Source organism: Puma concolor, chromosome F2 (genome assembly GCF_028749965.1).
Source record: "Puma concolor isolate L17-30 chromosome F2, mPumCon1.1.hap2, whole genome shotgun sequence".
NCBI lineage: Eukaryota > Metazoa > Chordata > Mammalia > Carnivora > Felidae > Puma > Puma concolor.
In genome coordinates, this window is record NC_141684.1 from 10,846,277 (window position 1) to 10,870,681 (window position 24,405).

The following is a 24,405-nucleotide window of genomic DNA, read 5'->3' on the forward strand; positions in this document are numbered from 1 at the left end:
GCGAGCCTGTGAATTAGTACATGAATAAGAGGATATGTAGGACATAGTCAGCCCTTCTTCTTAAGGTGCTAGAGTTGAAAGAATAGGCATTGCTGAATGATTTATACTTTTAAGTGCTTATTATTGAGCTAAAGATTGCTGAAACGTGTTCATTCAGAGACTCGTCTTGCACGGAAACATCGAGATGCAGGATTCACAGAGGAACACTGACCATGCCCATTCTTTGCCAGGCCTGCCCATATGATGAGTGTTCATCAGAAGGCTAGTATGTGACAGAGCCGGGATATAGCCCTGTATCTGTTGGACTCAAAATCCAGTGTTTTTGAATGACTCCATTCCGCTGCTGAACCCCTGAAACCCTTATTTAGGGTACCTCCCCAATATTTTAAATTTTTTTTTTTCAATGTTTTATTTATTTTTGGGACAGAGAGAGACAGAGCATGAATGGGGGAGGGGCAGAGAGAGAGGGAGACACAGAATCGGAAACAGGCTCCAGGCTCTGAGCCATCAGCCCAGAGCCCGACGCGGGGCTCAAACTCACAGACCGTGAGATCGTGACCTGGGTGAAGTCGGACGCTTAACCGACTGCGCCACCCAGGCGCCCCCTTCCCCAATATTTTAGCAAGATAATAGAAGCTCATTTCAAAGCTCTGCCCCCAGGGTGAAGACCACTTGACTCCACTGCCCTCCTTCAGGAGACTTTCAGGAGCACTTGCCTGTCTGCTGACTCAGTCCTCTCCTCTCCACCCTGTTCCTTCCAGGAGCATCACTGCCTTCGCATTAAAATCCTGGGGGACTGTTACTACTGTGTTTCAGGGCTTCCAGAGCCCCGCCAGGACCACGCCCACTGCTGCGTTGAAATGGGCCTCAGCATGATCAAAACCATCAGGTAATCCGGGGTCTCCTCCATAATTCCCAGGCCTTCAGTGGGCACAAAGACGAACCACCCCATCTATCCTTTGTGGTAGATCATGCGTGTGTTGAATGGTGACACCCTTTGACTTACATCATGAAACCTGCATGGCCGTTAATTCTCCCCCACGAACCAATCAACCTGCCAGCTTCATCATGTTCTATTTCTACCTCACTTTCAATGACTTGTGCAGCAAATTTGCATTACCAATGTCCTTGTGGGGATACATCAAGGACCAAGATGAGCATGGTGCTTGACTTCAGGAAGGTTACTCATGATGGTACAGTAAGTTCTGAGATGAATCCAAACCAGGGTGCGTCAAGGGGAGCAGAGGAGGAGCAGCTCATTTGGGCCAGGGTGCTGGAAAACGCCTTCCAGAGTAGAGCCAAGCTGTTTTCTGAAAGGTGAGCGGATTTTAGACCCTGAAGGAGTTTTGGGCACAGCTGGACATATGGGGAATTGGGACATGCTGCAGTGACAGCTGGTGAAGCCTAGGGAGGGGAGGGCCAGGACAGATGGACTGCAGACTGAGAACAGGCAGGGCCCACAGGGCCTTCTCAGCCATGATAAGGGTTGCACTTTAGCCTGAGGCCAACAGGAAATCATTGTAGGGCCACCGCCATGGTTGGTTTCATGGGTGCTTTTGGCTTTGGTCAGTGTATCTGGTAAATAGAAGCTTAATCAAGAAGGCAGGAGGGATTGAGGTCAAGGATATTGGAATTAGACTGTGGCTCTGGGACAGATGCTCCGTGTTGCCAGAGCTCCCCTTGAGCTTCTAAATGTGGTTGCAGAGCCTCCAAGCATTACAGCCTTTCCCAACCACAGCAGAGACAGTAAAGAAGGTACGTGGGCTGAAGTCTTCTCTGTGGCTTATGCCTTCATCTTACAAGGGAAGAAGAATCCTGCCATTAACAGGCCAGAATATTCTTTCATGAACTCACGCCTCAGTTGTGTGGTCTAGCAGCCATGTTTGTGACCATTGGCCTTGTCCATCTGGATTAAAGAACAGCAGGAGAACAACTCCTGAACCCCACACATATTCTCCTCTGAAGGCTCAGCCCAACTGCTGGCTCCCAGAACCAAACCCAGAGTGGGCAGGAGGGATCTATGCAGTTGGAGCCTCCCTTTCTAGAGCCTGACCATGCCCAACACGGTGTGCCTGGTCTCCTTCAACCTGCTGATAGATCCCTGACTTCATTCAGGTTTAGGGAAGAGGTCTCTTGACATCAGGAAATGCTGTGTGGCCCTCTAATTAAGAAGAAGACAGAAGCTCTTTCTCTAAAGATGATTTTCCTTCATTGATGTGACACTGGTCATTTCAAGACTTGGCCATAGATCACATTCCCGGTGGGCAGATATGCTGGCTGACCCCTAGGCTCCCACCTCTGGGACCAACCCATGAGCAGGGCCAGTCAAGGTGACGTGGTGCTTTGCTATGGGGTGTATGATGCAAATCCAACCATCACCATCCCCAAGTCCAAGTAGACAGGTGGAGAGTGACAGGACACGCCCCCTCTTTGATAGCAATTCAGAAGTTGTCTCCTCCACGGCCTGTGGAGAGAGGAGCCCAAAAGTTCCAACCCAAAGTTCCCTTTTGGTCGATGGAAAAGGCTGCAGGTGCTTCTTGGCTATTAATTTGGACACTGGCGAGTCTTGCCCTGAAAACTAGGGTGAATTGTAATATTCTAGCTGGCTTCAAGGAAGGCCCCAGGACACCCCGAAGGCTCTATGTTTTGTGTGCATTCTACAACTTGTTAGGTGTGTGAAGTTTATTCTACCAGCCAATCCGTAGGTCAGTCAACAAAGAATCTGTGGGGCTCTGCCACGTGTCGGGTGCCACCATGCTAATCCCTAGAAGTACAGTGATCAACGTGTCGTGGGTGCCTTTCTCTCACCCGTGGGTGTCATCACCCAGGGTGATAACGTGGATTTGCTGTCTGTGAAATGAGGAGATTGGGCCAGACCAGCTCTGAAGTCTCTGCCAGTTCTGAAAAGCTGTGATTTTTGATCACCCACATCACAAAAAGGCTTCCTTTTTTTAAGTTAAAAATTTAAGTTAATTTAATTAGACTTAATTTAATTTTTCATTTAAGTCCAAGTTCGTTAACAGGACGTAACATATGTTAACGTAGTTCACACCGCTGTGTCGTTGACACAGTGCCATAATGATTGCAAGAGAACTCGGTGAGTCATCACTTACCTACAACACCCAGTGCTCATCCCAGCAAGTGCCACAGACTTTCTTTTTAATTTACTTTTATTTTTTATGGTGAAATCATGGACAAAAAAAAAATTGCGTGGGTCTAAAGTGCAGAGCGTGCTGCTTTAATGTACGTGTAAGTCGTGGAATAATTACGAAGTCAAGTTAGTGAGCATCCATTGCCTCACTTAGTGGTCTTTTTCTCATGTTTTTGGTGAGCCCACTTGAGATCTACCCTTCTGGCAAATTTCAGGCATACACTACAGCATCATTCACTGTCGTCACCATGCTGTACGTTAAGTCCTCAGAGCTTATTCCTCTTATAACTACAAGTCTGTCCCTTGACGAATATCACCCCATTTCCCCCACCCGCCCCCAGCCCTGGCAACCACCTTTCTACTCTGTTTCTATACATGTGGCTTTTTTGTTTTAGATTCACATACACAGTATTTGTCTTTCTCTGTCTGGCTTATTTCACGTTGCGTAATGCCCTCCAGACTCATCCTTGTTGATACAAATGGTAGGGTTTCCTTCTCTTTTTAAGGCTGAGTAATATTCCATTACGTATATGTATAAGTACATGTGCATGTATATACAATACCACATCTTCTCTATCTATTCATCCGTAGACTTTCCATGGGAGTTTGTATCTTGAGCGTAAACAGCAGAAACGCTGCAGAGAGGGTTTTGCAGAAGAAATGAACAGCGACCATCAAAATGCTTAACGTACTTACAACATGGTCATTTATCTCTCTGGAAAAGACCTCATTCCTCCTGACCATTTTGTCCAGTGTAAGGTCTCCTTTCTGGAGTTCCGGACTAGGTCAGTGAGATGTCAGGTTTGGATGCGTTGAAATGACTCGAGGGCTTTCTCTCATCAGTTTATTAAGGCTACTTTTACTCTTTAAGAATAAGACAGTTCAGTAGGATTTTTTAAACTGCATAACTCAGAGTCTATTAATATTCAAACACTCCTTGATTACAATAGAGGTGACTGGAGGTCCAAAATTAATTCTTCCAGTTAGCAACAAAACATGATGCAGGGGAATAAATAAGAACACTGGAATTAGGCAACTTTAGTTGCAGTAGGTTCAGACTTCTAGAGCTTCCACTCTTGCAGTCTGCTGTTGCCAGACTGAGGAAGGACGGGCAGGCAGTATTTCTGAATGTGTGTAGAAGAGAATCTCATTTCCATAACTTTATCAAAAAGTTCACAATCTTAACCATCATTTACACAAGATGCAACTTTTTCTTCAGACCCAAAGGCACTTGGTCCAACTGGAGAACTTACTAGAAGTCATAAGGTCTGGAAGCATTCATAATATCATACTACGCATGTTGTTGTGTAATGAAAATAAGCCATTTATTGAATGGTGTTCCCAGACTTGATGACTGCCCCCTATATTTGTCATCAGAGATCGATCCCTCTTGGAGGTATTGTCCCCACCTTGTCAAGGTCTCTCCTTGTGCCTTTTTTGGCATTTCCTCAAAGAGTTGGGGTCCCACCGTGGTCCCCAGAGTGCGCAGTGAGGGGCCGGTGCTCTGATGGCCAGATGGCATCTGGATCCTGGGTCTGTAGATCCCAAGAGCTCCAGTAGTTCCTTTGCTGGTTGAGAGTTACAACCTTTGCACAAATGGCAAACCAGCTCTCAAAACGACCCTGAACCTTATTCACAGATGAGTCTAAATACGGGATGGAGGTCATCCTGCGATCCCAGACTGCTGAGGACAGGTGCCCAAACCAGGAGAGGACACGGTCAGCTGCTGCTGGTTAGAACACTAGGCAGGATTCCCAAGTGAGCGAGGGTCGAGGCAGTCAGAAGAACGACCGTGACCAAAGTCATCTCCCCTGCCTTTTGTCTTTTCCAGAGGTATCTCCACTCTAGTCTTTTTGACGGAAAAATAGAGGTGTTTTCCTGGAAACAAAGGTGTGAAGAATATGCTTTCCTAGCCGTTAAGAATGGCAGAAGCCCTGTGTGTGCGTGAATGTGTGTGCACGTGTATATGTATAGAAGTGCGGTGTTTATGTATACGTGTGTCTGGCATGTGTGTGTGCACACGTGTAATGTGTGTGTGTGTGTGCATGCCCGCGCGTGCACATACGTGCCTGTACACGTGTGCAGGCGTGTGTTTGTGCACATGTGTGAATTTGTGCAAGTGTGTGTGTGTGTCTTCAGCATTTGAAGCAGGCCCTTGATGATCACTACAATTCTAAGTCCAGACAGTGGAGTCAGTGCACAGATAGTTGGTGACCTTGCGAGACAACTGTGGCTTTATCCCTCGGGTGATGAGAATTCATTGACACTTAAAGTAAGGGAGGCGTCCTGTTCCAGCCTGGGCCTAAGGAGGATAACCATGGACGTGGGTAATTCTCTCTCTGGTTGCTTCTAAAGTTTATTTATTTTGAGAGAGAGAGAGAGAGAGAGAGTGGGGAGGAACAGAGAGAGAGAAGGGGAGAGAGAGAGAAAGAGACAATCCCAAGCATGCTCCGTACTGTCAGCACAGAGCCTGACACGGAGCTCGATCCCACAAACCGTGAGATCACGACCTGAGCCGATACCAAGAGTCAGACATTCAACCACCTGAGCCACCCAGGCGCCCCTCCAGTTGACTCTAGATGAGAGAAGACAGATGCCGAAGGAAACTAGTTGGGAGAGATTTTTTGCAGCAACTGGGGGAAGAGATGCGGGGCCCAGAATGGAGCAGTAGCTGTGAAACAGAAAGGGAAGAGCGATACGATTCGAGCCGGAGAGCCTGAGCGTCTCCGCAAGAGACAATACGTGATGTAAACATTTAAATTAAACCAGACGTGGATCAGAATAGTGAACTTATTTATCAGTTGACAGTGCTCCAGGGATTTGGGACGGGATTCCACTTTACTGAAGATAGAGTTTGTTGCTGGGTCATGCCGACCATGGTGGTGTTCCCTGAATGAATGGTGACTTACGGGCAAGGGGTCGAGCGTATGTATGGGATGAGCCCTTGGCCTGCAGTCAGCAGACCTCATCTGGTTTCTGCTCCTTCCTGTTATTAGGTGTGTGACCGTGGACAAGTGTGACTTGACTTCTCAGAGCCTGCAGGGACTCTGCTGCAAAACGAGGATCGTAAGATCCAACCTCAGAGTATTCTTTCGAAAACTCAAATGGATTTTGAAAACTCAAATAACAGGCACATATTTTTTAATAGAATCTTGCAGTTAAGGCTGAGTTTGGACACCGGAAAATTTGGCTCAGTTAAGTTATAGAAACCTATTCCTTTCTTACATTTTCTATTCTGTTCTTGGAAAATAATGATCATAGGGTTTATTGACCACCTACGATGCTACTTGCCAAGCACTGAGATAAGTGTTTTACATGCATGATCTCATTAAGTCCTCACAACAATCCTAAGAGGTAGGCAGGGGTTGTAGGCAAAATACTGAACAACTCGTGTGACCACAGTACGGAATAGTCCAGGGCAGCCAATCAGAATGGATGGCAGCCATTACCAACCAGTATAGTTCTACAGGTACATCCTGGCTCATTGAAACTCTGAAAGTTGGCCTCTGCTTTTACCAGAGAGGAAACTAGAGCTTACAGTGTTTGTGTAATTGCACAAAATCACACAACCATTCAGTGGCAGAACAAGGAACACCCATCTGGAACCTTCTGACTCCGAAGCCATTGGCCTTCACCGTCTTAATGCCCCGCCTCTCACCTCCAGGCTTCTGCAATGGCTTCTGATGCCTGAAACCTCCCATTAACAGCCGAAGGTTCAACACACAGGTCAAGAGACCGTCCATACACCCCTGATAAATTAGCAGAACTGATACCGAGAGGGAGGGGACGTCAGTTAACATCTGAGAATAACAAGATCGTAAGCCTTAATCAAGCCTCATCGTAAATCCATTCCATCAAGAATGCTTGATTTTAGAAACCCGGTATTAGCTAGATGAATGGCAAAAAAAAAAAAGCGATTGAATGTAACTTTATGTCTCGTGAAGCACTTAATACCATTTCGTGCATGTCTGTTCATAAAATTAAATTCATTAAAATAGGCTTAGATAATAGTTCCATTAAATAGATTGCAAAGTGGCTCCAGGGGGCTCCCCTTCACACGCCCCGGGTCTATTTTGGGGGAGGCTTTAGAGCTGAGAAGACACAGGGGTAAGGTGGGCTGCTATAGGCAGTATCCTTGTTCATAATCTGAAAAGGTTTCCTGGATGAATCTTCATGAAGACTGCGGAGTCTGGTCTCAGCGCCTTTGCTAAAAAGTCATAGAATGACACCAGCATGGCGAGCAGCAACTGGCTGGTCCCCAACAGTTACTTGGAGCAAAGATCTTAATCCCTGTGGTGGAGTTGCCCTGCCAAGCCACACAGCAGGACAAGGAGTGAGAAACAGGAGTTCTTGCCGCCCTTCCTGGAGGCAGAAATGCCCAGGCCCCCTCCTGGTGTCTCCTGCTCAGTCTCTCTCTCTGTTTCTTGTATTTCTTTTGAGCTCTTTTTCTCCACTCTCCCATCATTGCACCTTCCTTCCTTCCTTCCTTCCTTCCTTCCTTCCTTCCTTCCTTCCTTCTTTCCTTCCCTTCCTCCCTCCCTTCCTTCCCTCCTTCCCACCTTTCTTCCTTTCTTCCTTCTTTCCTTCCTTCCTTCCTTCCTTCCCCTCCTCTACCAATCACTGTCTCTTTCTCTGTTCCCCTAATGCCCCCTCTCTCTTTGTTCTGAAATACCATTATCTACAGCAGCCATAAAGCCCCCTCTCCTCTTCAAGATGTAGCAGTCAGAGTGTTCTTCAGTCCATGGACAGGATTTTTTTTTTTGAAAAATTACTTACAATGGTGGAGATTGAATATATCTAGTAATAATAGTTGCTAAAGCTACGATTAGTGGAAGTTTCAGCATGTGCCAGGCCCTATGCTAAAGTTCCTAACTCCCCTCACCTAAACCCTGTGCGGGAACTACTGTTACTTTGCCCACTTTCCAGAGGAGGGACCTGAAGCTCTGATAGGGTAAGTAACTTCTGATCAACGGCACACGGCTTGTAAGTGGCAGAGAAAAGACGCTGAGCCATGTCCAGTGGACTCTGTATATGCAAAGGCAAATAAATAGTTGGATAACTTTTGGCATACTACAAAATACAAAAATGGGTGACCATGAAGCACCATGGTTTACATTAATATTCAGTGGTATAAGAAAATGCTTGTGAGTGTAAAGTTTGCTTATTTATTTTGAGAGAGAGAGCAAGCATGAGCGGGGGAGGGGCATACACAGAGAGAGGGAGGTAATCCCAAGCAGACTCCACACTGTCAAGAGCCTGACTCAGGGCTTAAACTCACCACCCGTGAGATCATGACCTGAGCTGAAACTCAAGAGTTGGACGCTTAACCACCTGAGCCACGCAGGCACCCCAACCTGTGTTAATTCTTTTGTGACTACAAGTCGGTATTACTAACAAAAATCGGTATCAGCCGTTCTTTTGGGCTGTTTGAGTACACCAGGTTAAGCGCTTTATGTGCGTGATTTTACCAAGCATCCTAGCGGTTCCACAAAGGACCCCTTCTCTTTCCCATTGCACCCGAGAAGGCAGCAGGTGGGGGGGGGCCTAAGGCACCCAGCCTGAGACCCACAGCCAGCGAGTGGGGACACCCAGCTTCACACCTGGGCCTGCTTTAATGCGGAGTCTGCCTCTTGGTGGCGTTGAAGTGATTTGCGTTGAGGAGCCCACACCACTTCCACTGCCAGAGGGGAAGGGGGAACATGTTTGCTGTAGTTCCCGTGGGCAGCAAGGGGTAGAGCCAGCATTCGAACCCCGGTCTCTGCCCCCAAAGCCAAGGACTTGGGTGTCCTTCCTCCCACGGTGCCAACTGCTCCAGTGTGGAAGTTGGTCTTTTTGTTCATCCATTTACTTAACAGTGGAGAGAGTCTGATTCGCAGATCAGTGATGGCTACCAGATGATACTTCCCGTCATTCCTCCAGCACCTTCTACAGATTGATTAACTGGCTTCAGAAAGCCATTTGAAGCCCTGAAACCAAAAGAAAAAGTCTCGTTTTTTTCATGCTCTGCCACTTACCGAGCCCTCTCCTCTTTAACGGCTCCCTTAAAAGAAATGACGTTTTTAGGGGCGCCTGGGTGGCGCAGTCGGTTAAGCGTCCGACTTCAGCCAGGTCACGATCTCGTGGTCCGTGGGTTCGAGCCCCGCGTCGGGCTCTGGGCTGATGGCTCAGAGCCTGGAGCCTGTTTCCGATTCTGTGTCTCCCTCTCTCTCTGCCCCTCCCCCGTTCATGCTCTGTCTCTCTCTGTCGCAAAAATAAATAAATGTTGAAAAAAAAATTAAAAAAAAAAAAAAAGAAATGACGTTTTCAAACTTTTGCGGGTCTATTGTTGTGTTATTGGTCCCCAGCTTGACATACAGCTGCAAAAACGAATAATAATTATTATCGCTTTGAGTTTTTATTTTATTTATTTATTTTGAGGGTGGGGAGGGGCAGAGAAAGAAGAGAGAATCCCAAGCAGGCTCTGTGCTGTCCGCGCAGAGCCAAAAACTAACAATAATTATTCAGTGCATTCTTTACCTAAAAGAAATGTTAGACGGAAGCTTAACGTGAGAAGCAGAGATGCTTTATTTGAAGGGGGGAGTTGGGGGGGGGGTGCCGCCTCCCCAGCTGGCAGGTCCAAAGCCATCCCTGTGGTTCCCAGGGCTCTCAGAAGCATCCGAGGACCACGTGGGGCTAGAGAGCAAGAAAAGCCCCTGAGCCGTGGCCGTTAATTCAGGAAATACTTTGGAGCATGGACCGACCCTATGCGCTCAGCGCTGTGCTAAGGTCTGGGCCACGTGGAAATAGAAGATCATACCCTCGCCCTCCAGAAGCTCAGAGTTCGTGGGGAGGAAGGAGAAGGTGCGGGTGTTTAGGACGCAAGTGATCTACAGTCATTTTCTCTTGATCTGCGGCTGGTGCGACACAGCAAAATATCCCTGGGGCTCCGCCGTGGAGGAAGTGGGCGAGACTCAGAACTCAGAGCAGATTCCGTTCGTTTTAGCCTCGGCAACGCTCACGGCGTGGGGGTGTCCACATCCGTGTCTGTACACGACACACATACAGGCGTGTGCCATGTCCGTCCCCTCCAGCACTGATCCTGAAACACGGCTGAGGTGCTGTGCAACTGCAGGGTAGCCTTTCCAAGGAGGATGATCGATGCCTGTAAATTATTCATTACTTTCACACCGTTTCATGGCTGTCTTTCGTTTGAGACAAGTCCCAGACGGAACAAAAAGAAAGGGAAGGAAAAAAAAAAAAAAACGCAATAAGGAAATTTGGTCCTGTTAAGATTTTTGCCTGGTGAAAGAAAATAAAAGACCTAAATGCCTTTTCATTAAGACGTTCCCATGCGGTCCCTGTGTCATGTTAATTACCTAATGGCATTAGCACAGTGTGCCCTTCGTTAGTCCCTCACAATTAGTTGGCGAAGCATCTTAACATCCATTACCTCCTTTGGGGCTCACAAAGCCTCCGTTAGTAAAACAATCTGCTAGAGCCTTATTTTGTAACCATTGAAACTCAGGGTCAGACTGAGCTGTTGACCCAGGATCACGTGCCGTAGACAGCACCTGTGTTGCAAAGAGGCCAAGGTTTGAAGACACAGCAGCCCCACTTTGGTCCTAGAATCCTGCTGACCGGCTCTGTGACCACAAGAAAATCCTACTTTCCTGGGCTGCAGTCCCTTCATATGTGATAAGCGACCAACTCGTCCTACATCTGTGCCACACACTTCCTCAACTCTGCATGCATTTATGCACTCCATCCTGACACTGATCTTATTATTCCCATTTTATAGAAGGAAGTTAAGTAATTTGCCTAAGGTCATGCAGAGCCCATATTAACGCCTACAACCATAGGGGTTAATGAGAAGAAGGTACGTTGGAATAATGATTGTGCCAGTCAGCATGGCCCCGGTTATGCTGAAGTAATAAACATCCCACCAAATCTCAGGGTCTTAAAACAGCAAATAGTTTTCACTCACATTTCTTGTCCCCCTGGGAGGGTTGGGAGAGTGGAAGGGTACCACTGTGCATCATCCTCACTCAAGAACCCTGGTTTAGGGGCGCCTGGGTGGCTCAGTTGGTTAAGCATCTGGTTCTTGATTTGGGCTCAGGTCATGATCTCCAGGTTTGTGGGTTTGAGCCCACATCGGGCTCTGTGCTGAGAGAGTGGAGCCTTCTTTAGATATTCTCTCTCGCTCGCTCTCTCTGCCCCTCCCCCTCTCTCGCTCTGTCTCTCGAAATAAATAAGCATTTTATTTTATTTTATTTTATTTTTTAAACGTTTATTTATTTTTGGGACAGAGAGAGACAGAGCATGAACGGGGGAGGGGCAGAGAGAGAGGGAGACACAGAATCGGAAACAGGCTCCAGGCTCTGAGCCATCAGCCCAGAGCCTGACGCGGGGCTCGAACTCACGGAGTGCGAGATCGTGACCTGGCTGAAGTCGGACGCTTAACCGACTGCGCCACCCAGGCGCCCCATAAATAAGCATTTTAAAAATGTTTAAAAAAAGAACCCTGGTTGGGACACCCGGGTGGCTCAGTCAGTTGAGCGTCCGATTTCGGCTCAGGTCATGATCTCGCACCCGTGGGTTCGAGCCCTGCATCAGGCTCTGTGTGGACAGTTCAAAGCCTGGAGCCTGCTTTGGATTCTGTGCCTCCCTCTCTCTCTGCCCCTTCCCTGCTCACATTCTGTCTCTCTCCCTGTGTCTCTCAAAAAATAAAATGAAACGTTTAAAAAAAAAAAAAAAAAAAAAAAAAAGAACTCTGGTTTAGAAGGCTGCCCCAATGTCCTTGACTGATGATTGACACAGAAAGAGGGGGGATAAAAAAGGACAAGGAGTGTGATTGTTCAGGCTCTTAAAGCCTCTTCCCGGAAGTGAATCGGGCACATTCACTTCTGTTCACATTTCGTTGGCCGAAAGCAACGTGAAATGTACAGGTAAGTGCAATCCTCCCACTTGCTTGGATCCTGTGGTACTAAACACAGCTGGCAAACAGCACTGAGGACCTCTCCCCGCGACCTGCCTCACAAAAACTCATGGGGAAAAGGCATCAGAGCTCAAATGCTCCTCTCAAGTGCTGGACGCTGTTTCTCCTCTTGCCTCCTTCCGGTTTTTCACATGGCTTCCGCTATTAGCATCATCAGTGGATACTGTATAGTGTTAACTTCAAAGTTAAAGTTAAATCCAGAAACTGGATTCTTCACCAGGGATGAGGACTGTTTCTTTAGCCACAGACATTCTTCCATGGCTGCCTTCCTAGAGTCTGATTTATTTCAATATTTCTATATTTTCAACCCATCGCAATTTTACCTTCCTATTTAAATAAATAACTTTGTATGATCTTATAGTTTGTTAGGAAGAGCGAACACGAACACTCAGTTTCGTACGTGGAATCGTTCATTCATTTATTGTTTCAGAAAAGGGGGGGGCAGGGGAGTCACGTTTTTAAGCCCAACTCTTTACAAGGCATGAATCTCCAGGCGTAGTTCAAGGGTCAGCTGTATTGTATTCTACCATTTGAATTTCTTTCTACATAAACAACATCGTTTAACGCATAAACTAAAATTGTTTGAACTGCTCTGTACGTTAAGAAGGGATGTGGGTGCCTGCGGAAACCTTCCAACAGTAGCAGTCCTTTCTTTTCTCAAGAAGCTTCGTCCATGCCTGCAGTCAGAGGACCATCTGGCGTGGACCCTGTGAGATCACTGAGAGCAACCTATATATCAAATTTTGGTGAAGATTTTTATTTTATTTTATTTATTTTTTTTTTCAAAATTTTTTTTCAACGTTTATTTATTTTTGGGACAGAGAGAGACAGAGCATGAACGGGCGAGGGGCAGAGAGAGAGGGAGACACAGAATGGGAAACAGGCTCCAGGCTCTGAGCCATCAGCCCAGAGCCCGACGTGGGGCTCGAACTCACGGACCGCGAGATCGTGACCTGGCTGAAGTCGGACGCTTAACCGACTGCGCCACCCAGGCGCCCCTGGTGAAGATTTTTAAAGAGCTGTAGATGGGGTCCTAACATTTTCTTCCTGCATGCCATTGGACGAACCCACTCAGCCCTGGGATGGGAGCGCTCTGTTCAGAGACGGCTCTGGGGATAGGAGGGCAGGAAAGAGTTTTCATCAAGGGAGTGACAGAATGACAAGGTCGCATTTGCATTTGTGATAGCCATGTAGAGCACAGGCTGGAGGAAGGTCAGACTGGAGCAGGGACTCTGAACCAAAGCACCGAAGTATGCTGAAGTAGAATGCTAGCGGGAGGAACAGAGAGAAGGAAACTGAATGAAAATGAAAATACTTGGGTTGGAAAGGGAGTGTACCAGAGAGAGCGGAATCTATGGTCGATCCGGGGTTATGCACTAGGGGGCAGACAACGATGTTGAGGCCATTCTCTGAGGCAGGTTGTATAGAACGAGCAGGCTTAGGGAGGAGGGTGATAAAGACCCTTAAAATTTCAGATAGAAGACTACGGGAGTTTGGGGGAGGAAGAGAAGCCTTCCAGATACCAGGAAATCTAACAAGGCTTCACGGAAGAGGTTGCATATGAATGGGCAGGAGTTGAACTTACGGAGTTGGAAAGGTTGGGGCTGCCGCCGAGGCCAAGAGTGTCTGCTCTGGCCTTATGCGCGTCTTTTCGTTCACCTATGTCAACAGGTATGTGAGGTCAAGGACGAAGCATGATGTTGACATGCGGATCGGAATCCACTCGGGCTCGGTGCTGTGTGGCGTGTTGGGTCTGAGAAAGTGGCAGTTTGATGTCTGGTCTTGGGATGTGGACATCGCGAACAAACTTGAGTCTGGAGGAATCCCTGGGTAAGTCAAAAGCAAAGCCCTTTTCTTGTTTAACCCTTATCGTTTGCTCCCTTTGTGATCGTTTTCCCTGTGCAGAATTTAGAGGTCTCCATCTAAGAAACCATCGTTTGGGCGGAGACAGAACGTTAAAACTTCACACAAACATTGGTTTTCAGACTTGAGTTCACGCTGAAATCAGCGGAGAAGCATTTTAAAAACAGTGGTGTCCAGACCCCATGTCAGTTCATAGAAAGCAAAATGTGTGGAGAATCTGTAACTTCTTAAAGCAATTCTCCTGGGCAGCCAGGGATGAGACCTCCTGACCTTCTTTCTATACGACCATACCCTCCCTCGAAAACTCAGCTCTCGGGGTGCCTGGGTGGCTCCGTCGGTTAAGCGGCCGACTTCGACTCAGGTCATGATCTCACGGTCCGTGAGTTCGAGCCCCGCGTCGGGCTCTGTGTTGACAGCTCAGAGCCTGGAGCCTGTTTCAGATTCTGTGTCTCCCTCTCTCTGACCCTCCCCCGTTCATGCTGCATCTCTCTCTGTCTCAAAAGTAAATAAACGTGAAAAAAAAAAAAAAAAAGAAAACTCAGCTCTCCAAATGTGAGCAAGATCAATGGGTATGGAATCCTCAAAGGTGCTAGTGGCCTGGAAGGGGTCAATGGACCCTGGAAAGTAGTAGTGAGATTCTGCTTACACACATGGGGCCTGATGAGATTTTAGATATATGTAAGCCAGTAAGGTGTACTGACTTTTTGCACACTCTTTCTTTCTAAGAGATGATGCGTAATAGGTAGATAGATCAATCGATAGATAGATGATTGATAGATAGATAGATAGATAGATAGATAGATGATAGATAGACCAATAGACAGCCAGAAAGCTAAGATAGAACACCTATGCATATTCCTTTCCCCATCCCTCACCCCCAGCCCTACATTTGGAGTCACAGAATTCTCTGGTATCTGTCATCATTCCTTGCTAACTATATTTAATATCAGGTAACATGGTATCGTGGGAAATAAACTGTGGGCGTGGTATCAGAGAAAGCAGGATTTCCACTCTGCCCCGTACTAAGCTCTGTTAATCTTAACAAGTCATGGAAAGCAGGCACGGCACCTAGAGCATTCATTGCTGTGTCTGTATGCTCTCAAGCCAACACGTACCTTCTCTGAGTCTCACTTTCCTCACTATGAAAGAAGAGCTGGTAATCCTGATATCGTACCTGTGATTTGAAGCTCCGTATCCACGAAGGTGCGTTTTCTAATCTACCAAATGGGCAAAACCCACCATTGTGTCTGGGCCAGTTTGCACCATCCACAAAAGGAGGGGAAGAAATGCCTGTCCCCTAGAGTTGTTGGAAGAATGGAGACTGTAGGAGACGATCCATGCAACTAAGCATATAGTAATACCTTTGGCTACAAAATAGCACTTATGCAAACTAAGTGCTACCCAATTGTTACATCTTATTTACTATCATGACTGTTATTATTATTACATCCTAGCATTTGAAATTACTAGAAGATGTCGGCCCGCCATTCAATATATGAGAATACTGTCTGAGAACTGATTCATTCCCTTAGAGGGAAATGTCATTACGCACGCTGTCATCTGCAAATGCCTTACCCACGGCCTCGAGGCCGTAGCAAGGATGAAAATGAACATCTGAAGCCCAGTTTCTATCAAAACATTTAAGCATATATTGATTGGAACTTCAGCAGAGGAATCAGTAATAAATAAAAACGAGGATGCCTTCCACTATGGGAAACATAATATTGATTCAGTACATGCAAATATTAGTTCCCCTGAGCACTGGCAGCAGAATAATGAAAAGTAGAATCCAGAGAAAATATCAAATGAAGTTGGTATTTAACTTAATTATTTTAAGAGAAAATCAACCTTAGGACCTAACGAAACCCTTCCAGGAGTTTCCTTTTGCCAGGGAGAAGAAGATGGCTTTCTAGCACCCAGTTCTGAGCCTGATCTGAGAAAGGAGACTGGGACATCCATTTCATAAAAGGTCAAGTGACCTCTCTGTTTTCCTAGGTTAGCATGACTGAGTTCCCAAGCGTTCACAAAATCCATCACGAGAATAATTTGCACTTACTCAACACATTTCTCGAGAGCTCAAAATGTGTTTCACACACTTTTATTTTTAGTATCTTGCCTTGCCTTTGAGATCGAGGACTATGCACAATGACACTTATTTGGAAAATACGGAGAATGGATCTTAAATGGTCAGAAATGCTGTTTCTTTACATGTCCTTTGCAGTGAGTTATTCCCTGTAAGCAGGGGTTCAGCAGGATGGGTGAAAAGTACAGTGTATTTGGAAACGCCTCTTTCAAAAAATTTTATTGTTTCCTTGGCTATATTTTTTTTTAGGATTGCAGAAGCCAAGCAAAATATCAAGCATCCACCTTATTCATTCATACACTCGTTCATTCATTCATTCAGAGGAGCACTAAAATCAACCTAAGGAAATGACTTCTGAGCTGAATCAGGGAGTAGAAAATTATCATGTAGAAAACATGGAGTGAGCATTCTTGGCAGAGAGAGTGCCTTGTTCTGAGTTTAGTAGTCATGAAATAGCACCTTGAATTTGAAGAAATGCTGGTTACCTGATTAGCTGGAGAAAGCATAGGGTAGAGTAGGGGAACAGTGTCAGAAAATGAGCTTTGAAGTGACAGAAACCAGAGAATAGAGGCTTAGAAGCCTGTTCAGGACTTGAGTCGTGTCCTATAAGCCTTGAGGATACGAGGAATAAACAACAGTGACATGATCACAGCGGCATTTTTGAGAATAATGTAGTAAGTTAGCACTTGCTTTTAGGGTATAGGCAGTATATCCATCATGTACTGTCTTGACTCCTTTACACAAATCGACTCCTGTAATACAATGACCCTAAGAGGTGGGTACTGTTATTTTCCCATGTTTATGGGTGAGAAAACACATTTACAGAAAGTGTAAGTAGTTTGCCCAAGATCTCTCAGCTAGCAAGTGGTTTCAATCCAATCTGCCCAAACAGTCGGTGCTAATCATCACCACACTAATCTACCCAGACCGTGATACGTCACAGTAAGTAGTCTGCCTGAGTTAGACAGTTACGAGGACAGAAATGCTCTTCACCAAAGGATTTACCATACGAAGTTCCCACAACTGAAGTCTGATCCTTAAGCCGTCTATTGTTTTGCTAAACGAAACAAAAAATGAAACTTGGATCATGAGCTGGGATGGCCAGTAATGATGTTCAGATGAGTCACTTACCTTGTGAGTGAGCCTAGCCAGCTGCCTGCCTGCATTCCCCAGCTTTGTTCCCTGCTCCTTGACATGTACGCTTTCTAGAGGAAAGGACATCATCGACTGCTTTTCCTAAAGGACCCTGCAGGCAGCCCCGTGAACTTATAAGACTTGCCTTTGTTCTTAAGAAGCTTGTAGTCAAGTTGAAGAATCCAGGCATAAATATATGAAAATTAAAATGATACGAGAAGGGGCGCCTGGGTGGCTCAGTCGGTTGAGCGTCTGACTTCGGCTCAGGTCATGATCTCACTGGACATGAGTTTGAGCCCCGCGTCGGGCTCTGTGCTGACGGCTCAGAGCCTGGAGCTTGCTTCCGGTTCTGTGTCTCCCTCTCTTTCTGCCCCTTCCCCGCTCTTCTCTCTCTCTCAAAAGTAAACATTCAAAAAAGTTAAAAAAAAATTAAAATGATAAGAAAAGTCCCAAGACCATGAGAAAACTACTGTTGTTTCATGGTGATCTGGACAGTAATTGCTTTTGGGTTCAGAAACATATATGGAACTTGTTTGTCTAGTACAATAACAACGCTGAAAAATCACTGATTCTTGAAGGTTTCTGGGGTCAGTCTGACAGTCATAAGAAAAGCCAAAAGAAGTGCTTAAGTGTGGCTCAGCAAGGCTGTATTTTATCAGAGGCCGCAGTGACCCTTGGGGTGAAGTCAGCGATAATGCTGCTCACTGATTTATGCTTGTACTTCTGTTTTCTTTCATTCTTTCTGCTTTTTTAGGGGAACGCATATTGTCTTTGAGAACTTGTCTTCATGGCACGCGTGTGTGGCCCTGATGTTGGCTTTGCACAGGACAAAAACCAGTGATGGCCTTTGCAGGCCCCCTCGGGAGTGTATAATGACCTATGCTTTGTGCACACAGGAGGATTCACATTTCCAAAGCCACGCTGGACTGCCTCAACGGTGACTATAATGTGGAAGAGGGTCATGGTAAAGAGAGAAACGAATTCTTGAGGAAGCATAACATAGAGACCTATTTGATTAAGCAGCCTGAGGAGAGTCTACTGACGTTGCCCGAAGACATTGTCAAGGAGTCGGTGAGCTTCTCAGACAGGAGAAACAGTGGGGCGACATTCACAGAAGGATCCTGGAGCCCCGAACTGCCCTTTGATAACATAGTGGGGAAACAGAACGTAAGTCCTGGCTTCCTTCTTCTGGTTAGCCACGAATGCATGCTGTAGCGTACCCCCAGCCCAGAGAGAACCGATTCATCTTTTTAACCTTTTCTCTGCTGAGCATCGTAATTGCAAACAACTAAACATCTCTCCTATGATGCAGTTAACCCATGTATGCAATTTCAGGAAATGCCAGAAATGCCAGAGGGTTCCCCACACCCTCTTTTTTTTTTTTGACCTAGCTGAAAATAAATGTCCTGTGAAGGTGGATTATAATCTCCACCCCCTCCCAAAATTACTCGTGTCGGAAAAGATAAACCTGATGTTATTAATGTAACCACGAGAGTTGACGATCAAGTCCGTGAGAATACCATTTCTTAGGTAGCTGGTAGGCGAGGACTTCTGAGTTGCCCTCTGAAATTCAAAATCAGGAGGGCACTGATGATCTGGGAACATAAAAGCATCACCAAGTGATGCCCAGGGGGAGCACCAGAGCATTCAGGAGTAGCCTTCCATTTCAGAGGTGCCCACATAGTTCTGTTCCTATTTAATGCTGATTTGTATCTTGAACGCAGGGCAGGGCTACTAAGTTGGTACATAGGTGTAACTCGCTAGTAATCAAATTATTTTCAACATGATTCCTTCCAATACCAGAATCACACTAAATCCAATGAGATGCTCGGACTCCAAGATGCACCAGAAAAGGGAGACTGATCGGGGGAGAGAACCAGAGAGGTTCAAAGGTGCTCTTATCCCCGGCATGCTTGTCCAGAGCATGGGCTAAATTACCTGCCCTCTTAGGAGTTTACTTTTAATCATTTAGGCCAAGCACAGGTAGCCGAATTTGTGTCAGTTCACGTGACAGGCCTTTTAAAGAAACAAACAAGAGCCAGTATATTATATAAGACTTGGAAATAGTTTCTCAAGCAAAAGCTGAAAGTGCTGTGCAGTCAGTCAACCACACCAAGGTGTCACCAGCTTTATGAAGACGTAAAAGGGTTGTTTCAATTCATGAACCTGAACTGTTCTCATTGACTTGCAGATAAGAAAAATCTATCTGCCTAAAGACACTTAAAACAGAAAAGGTTACAATTCCGAAAGTCTTCCCTCTTTCTTCTGCACTTGAAAGATGCCTGGGGCACTGGAGGCCAGGTTAACCTGTCTGTTTCCAGTTCTATGTGAAGAAGCTACATACAGAACAGTGCCTGGGTCACATTCCACTGGGGAAGGATGTAGGTCCATCTAAGCCTGCGGGCCTTGTAAGAGTCTACATTTAGGTCTTTGCGTTTCTTCTGAGTGTTTCATTTTCCCCCAAATTCTGTGTCCACACACGTCATCACATGATTTCAGGGCCTTCCCTTCTTTCCATCTTTGGACCGGTACGCAGGGTACAGTTTGCTGTTCTACAAAATAACGGTCTTGTGTACTTCTGCAGTGGGTGCACGGCCAGCTGACGGTGTCCTCTCTGTTCCCTTTGCCTAGATTGAGCTTGAGCCTGAATCCCAGTTATTAAGAGAGGAGATGTGTGCCTCACCCTGGATACCTCTGTAATGGTGCATGAAATTCTCTCTTGCGTTTATTGTTTTCTGTTTTTCTTTTTGGTCTTTCCATTTGAAACACTTTCTATTTACGCTGATTGTGGAAGTTGGGGTAATTCCTGATGGTTCTAATCTCTGTTGTACCTGACCTTGCTACTAATAATTGAGAACCAAGCAGAGAGAAGTAGAGATGCTGGGTTTTATCTCATGGTTGATTGACTCGATAAAATTGCATAGGAATAGTTGGAATATTTTCTTTGCTGGTTTCCTAAAGGTAACTTGCTGGTGTCATGAAGTAGCTGTTACGATGTGTCATCATCAGTCAAAAATTATATTCTTGGTGTTTAACCATACCGTGTAGTTCTTGCGATGCCGAATTTTGCCTGAATACAATTCATCTGTACCATTTTCAGCACGAATAATCTCAATTCATTTTGATGCCTCCAGACGTAGAAGCCAGTGAATGTGTGTTGATATTCACAAGTAACCGAGTGGCACTGATAACATTTTGGAAATGACTGAATCGGTTGAAATGGTCACAGGCTAGGCTCTCAGAGTTTGTGCTTAGGCTTAACTCTGGGAGTCAGGGAGCCATGCGTGTAATTCAGAGACATAATGTGCACTTGGGAGGGATCAGGAGGGGTCTGGCTGAGCCTGCTCACTGCCAAAAACCCAGTCAGTGCTGCAGAAAGCCCAGACCATCTGAGTGTTTGGATAAGACAGATGAAACATACTAATGCTTCACTGGGGGAGGGGGGGTTCCAGCTAAATTGGCCAGATGTTTTGGCTTCTAATGATTCATAATGTGTGCTTAGAAATATTTTTAATGACATCAATATGCCGAGCCGTAATCTGTGCTGTGTAGACAGCAGATGTTCAGAGAGTTACGTTCTCATGTGTTCATTCATTCAATGAGGATTAATTGAGCATCTATTATATGCCAACTACTAGTAGTGATGAAAGGGAAGGAGGGACAGAGGAAAGAAACACTTTGGAGGTAAAGTCAGCCAGGAGTTTATATGCTTCATGAAGACAGGAAACATAGATTTCACTTAACCATTGTTGTGCCCGCACTTAGAACAGTATCTGGTAGGTAGCAGGGCTTGATTACAGTTTGTTGAATGAATGAATGAGTGAAATGATAGCTACAGGTGGTAAGGGGGAGGAGCCAGTCAAACCTGACTTCCAGGTGACTGGGGAGATGGTAGAACCGCCCTCTGAAAATAAGCCAAACTGGAAAGGAGGAAGACTGGGAAGGAAACACTAGGAATTCAGTTTGGGGCATGTTGAGCTTGAGGTGTCTGGGATGGATCAGGAAGAGAGATCCAGAAGGCTATGGAACACACACTTCTGAAGCTCAGACACGAAACAGCAGTGCAAGAGATGTGAACCTGGCAGTCATCAGGACCTGCATGCAAATTGAAGCCACGAGAGGGGCAGAGATCACTGTAGGGAAATGTAAAATAAAGCAATAAGAGGGCACAGGAGAGATGTTGGGGGGCACCTGATGGGAGGTGAAAGCGAATAAGAATCCCATGACAGACACAGATAGGAAGCAGTCAGAGTGATCAGGAGAGAATTAGAGGATGTGGTGTCACAGAAGCTTGCAGAACATAGCATGTTGAGAAGGAGGGGGCAATCAACAATGTCAGCCGTAACCAAGAGGCCCAGGGTGGTGAAGAAGGGAAACTACCAATGGGAATTAGATTGAAAACCATCACTGGCAGGAGGCAGATTTGATGAGGTGATGGGGTCAGGAGCCAGATTGTCACAGTTGATACGAAAGAACTCTGGATTTCCAAGAAGAGCCCCAACTCCATTCCTCTCCCCTCCCTGATGCCCATTTCAGGAGTCTATCAGTGGTTTGAAACAGCAAGAGATGTTACTAAGAATTATTTCTGGGCCCTCGGTGGTATCTTCTGGCCCCTGACTAAACCTAAAGATAATCTCTTTGTTCTGATGTTGTGCACCCTCCTGCCCCTATGTCTGTGCCCATTTAAGTTAAAATTGCCGTTCAGCCCTCTGGGTTCTGGTATCCAGGTTGCTCTTGGATGCGCTGAGCACTTATGCTTTGCATCCCTGACTGTTAACAAGGGCAGGTGTTCTGCTCACTGAGTTGGTGTCTTGGCTTCCTGAACCCAGGCTCAGTTACCAGGGAAGCCGCCTATGCTCTGAGCCTCTAGGTGGAATGAAAGTAAGAAGACTAGAAGTCAGGAAGTTTGAATCATGGTAGACTATTGAAAATTAAGACTGTAAAAGCAGAAGCAGGTCATGGGAGCAGACTGAAAATGAAGACTTTGACCTTTAGGGAGGATGTCCAGAAATTTCAAGGTGAGCTTATTAGATGGGTCATCAACATGGTCACCAAAGCTCTCGGAATAAAGACAGAACTTGGGATGTTAAGTGAAGACTTAAGAAAACGGTTCTTACATTAAAGATCCCATTTCCCTGCTGGTTGCATGTTCTGTCTAAAATCTGCCTGTGGGCTTGGGCTTTTACTCATCGAGTTATTTAACAGGCACCCAGCATTCTAGATCCTGGAGATCCAGTAGTGAGGACACCGACTTGGCCCCATCTTGCAGGAGCTTGCCTCTTACGGGGAATGCAGCCAATGAACTATAACATACCTGTGCTGCAAAGAAGTAGAGATCTATGAATAGGAGGTGAATAGAATTACTCAGGAGGATTGTAGAGGCCTCTAAAGATTCTGTTGGAGTGCTTAAAGGGCCCTAGATGCAAATGACCAGGAGAAGAGCTTTGCAGACAGAGAAAACAGCTAGTGCAAAGGCCCTGAAGTAGGAAAAGGTTTGGTGCGTTAGAAAAGGGTTAAAAAGGCCCTTGTCCTAGAACATAATGAGCAGGGAAGAAAGGGGTATGAGATGAAGTGAAAGGAGACAGGAGCTCAGCCCGGCAGGCCTGCTGATTTTGGATTTTATTCTAAAGGAAGTGATAAAAGGTTTTAAGCAGGGCAGTGACATGCTCTGACTTAGATTCTTAAGAGATCGGTTTGACTGCCTTGCGGAGAATGGATGATAGGAGCAGCAATGAACTTAATCAGACACACCGCGTCTTAGATTTATGAGAGGAAGCTTTCATGTTGCTGTAAAATGTATTGTGTGAGGTCAGTAGTAATCTTAACTTGGTTTTTATGACAAGCGATCGGCCAAGCTGCTGCGTCAGGAACAAGCCCCCTCTCAGAGCCTGGAGTCTGTCCCTCATCGATTGTGAAATCCTCAGCATTGTCCCGTCCATGCCTTTCACACCCACCATGGCATCACAGTCCGACATTTTTTTCTGGTGCTCCTCTGAGCTTTCTAAAAGAATCCCCTGGAGAAGAGTACACATTTGCTGCTTTGTTGTAGAGATGTGTGGTTTCTACACCATAGACTGACTTGGGGCATCTGAAATTAATGCGGGCACTGTGGAGGTTGAAGACGTCGGTGGAATTTCTGCATTCCACACAACAAAACCACACAGATGTGCTTCCTTGTGCTTCCTTGTGGGTATAGATAAATACCCCCTGGGGTGCCTGGGTGGCGCAGTCGGTTAAGCGTCCGACTTCAGCCAGGTCACGATCTCGCGGTCCGTGAGTTCGAGCCCTGCGTCGGGCTCTGGGCTGATGGCTCGGAGCCTGGAGCCTGTTTCCGATTCTGTGTCTCCCTCTCTCTCTCTGCCCCTCCCCCGTTCATGCTCTGTCTCTCTCTGTCCCAAAAATAAAAATAAACGTTGAAAAAAAAACTTAAAAAAAAAAAAATACCCCCAGCATGGCTAGTGCTAGAAGTAGAGAGTCTGGGGTCAGGTACCACGTTGGGATCATCATTCATATTGTTTCCATTTAACGTCCCTACCCACCTTACAGGATAAGTGAGATGTGCCTGCTTGACAAATGAGGAAATTGTGATTCACAGAGATCGATTATTTCCCTAAAGGCCATGGAGCCAATAAAAAACAGAGCTGGAATTAGAACCCAGTTATGTCTGACTCCAAAAGCCACATGCTTGCCATCCGGCCACACTGCCTCCTTTTTGTTGCTTGAAGGTCTATGCTGGGTTTCTACCTTCTACGTTGTTGCCAGATCAGTCAGTGAGTCTCCAAAGTTGTGTGCCTGTGTGTGTGTGTGTGTGTGTGTGTGTGTGTGTGTTCACCCTCTAAAGATGGGTCACCACTGATACTTAGAAATTTTCTGCGAGAGCTGCAGGGAATGACCAGATTTTCCTCCAGTTTGTCCCTACATACTAGGCAGTGTCTCGTCCCCTGAGTGTCCTGAGGGGATCACTGCTTGCATGGAACAGGCTAAGCTTGACAGTCTGTCATGTCCACCTAAGGACAAAATGACAGCCAAACATTTGACACTGTCCCACTTGGATCGGAGAATGTTGAGCCCAAGGGACAAGAAAATGTGGAGGGAGGAGAGCTGGCTGGGCTTGAAGCAGGACAAAAAAACACATTTGGGTTGTTATGTCTTCATCAGTCCCAGACGGAGCTTTTCTTAGATGCTGCTCTTTGTGTCCAT

At 46.1% G+C, this 24,405-nt stretch overlaps 1 protein-coding gene across 3 annotated transcripts in view; it reads left to right on the plus strand.

Annotated features, from left to right (window-relative positions):
- Positions 1-24,405, plus strand: part of ADCY8 (adenylate cyclase 8) — a 222,656-nt gene that overhangs the window by 101,407 nt on the left and 96,844 nt on the right. For all 3 annotated transcript variants that reach the window (XM_086695517.1, XM_086695518.1, XM_086695516.1), the window contains exons 5-7: positions 762-889; positions 13,797-13,955; positions 18,102-18,372. In XM_086695517.1, the coding sequence (XP_086551643.1) occupies positions 762-889; positions 13,797-13,955; positions 18,102-18,372 (558 nt within the window). The remainder of the gene's footprint in view (positions 1-761; positions 890-13,796; positions 13,956-18,101; positions 18,373-24,405) is intronic.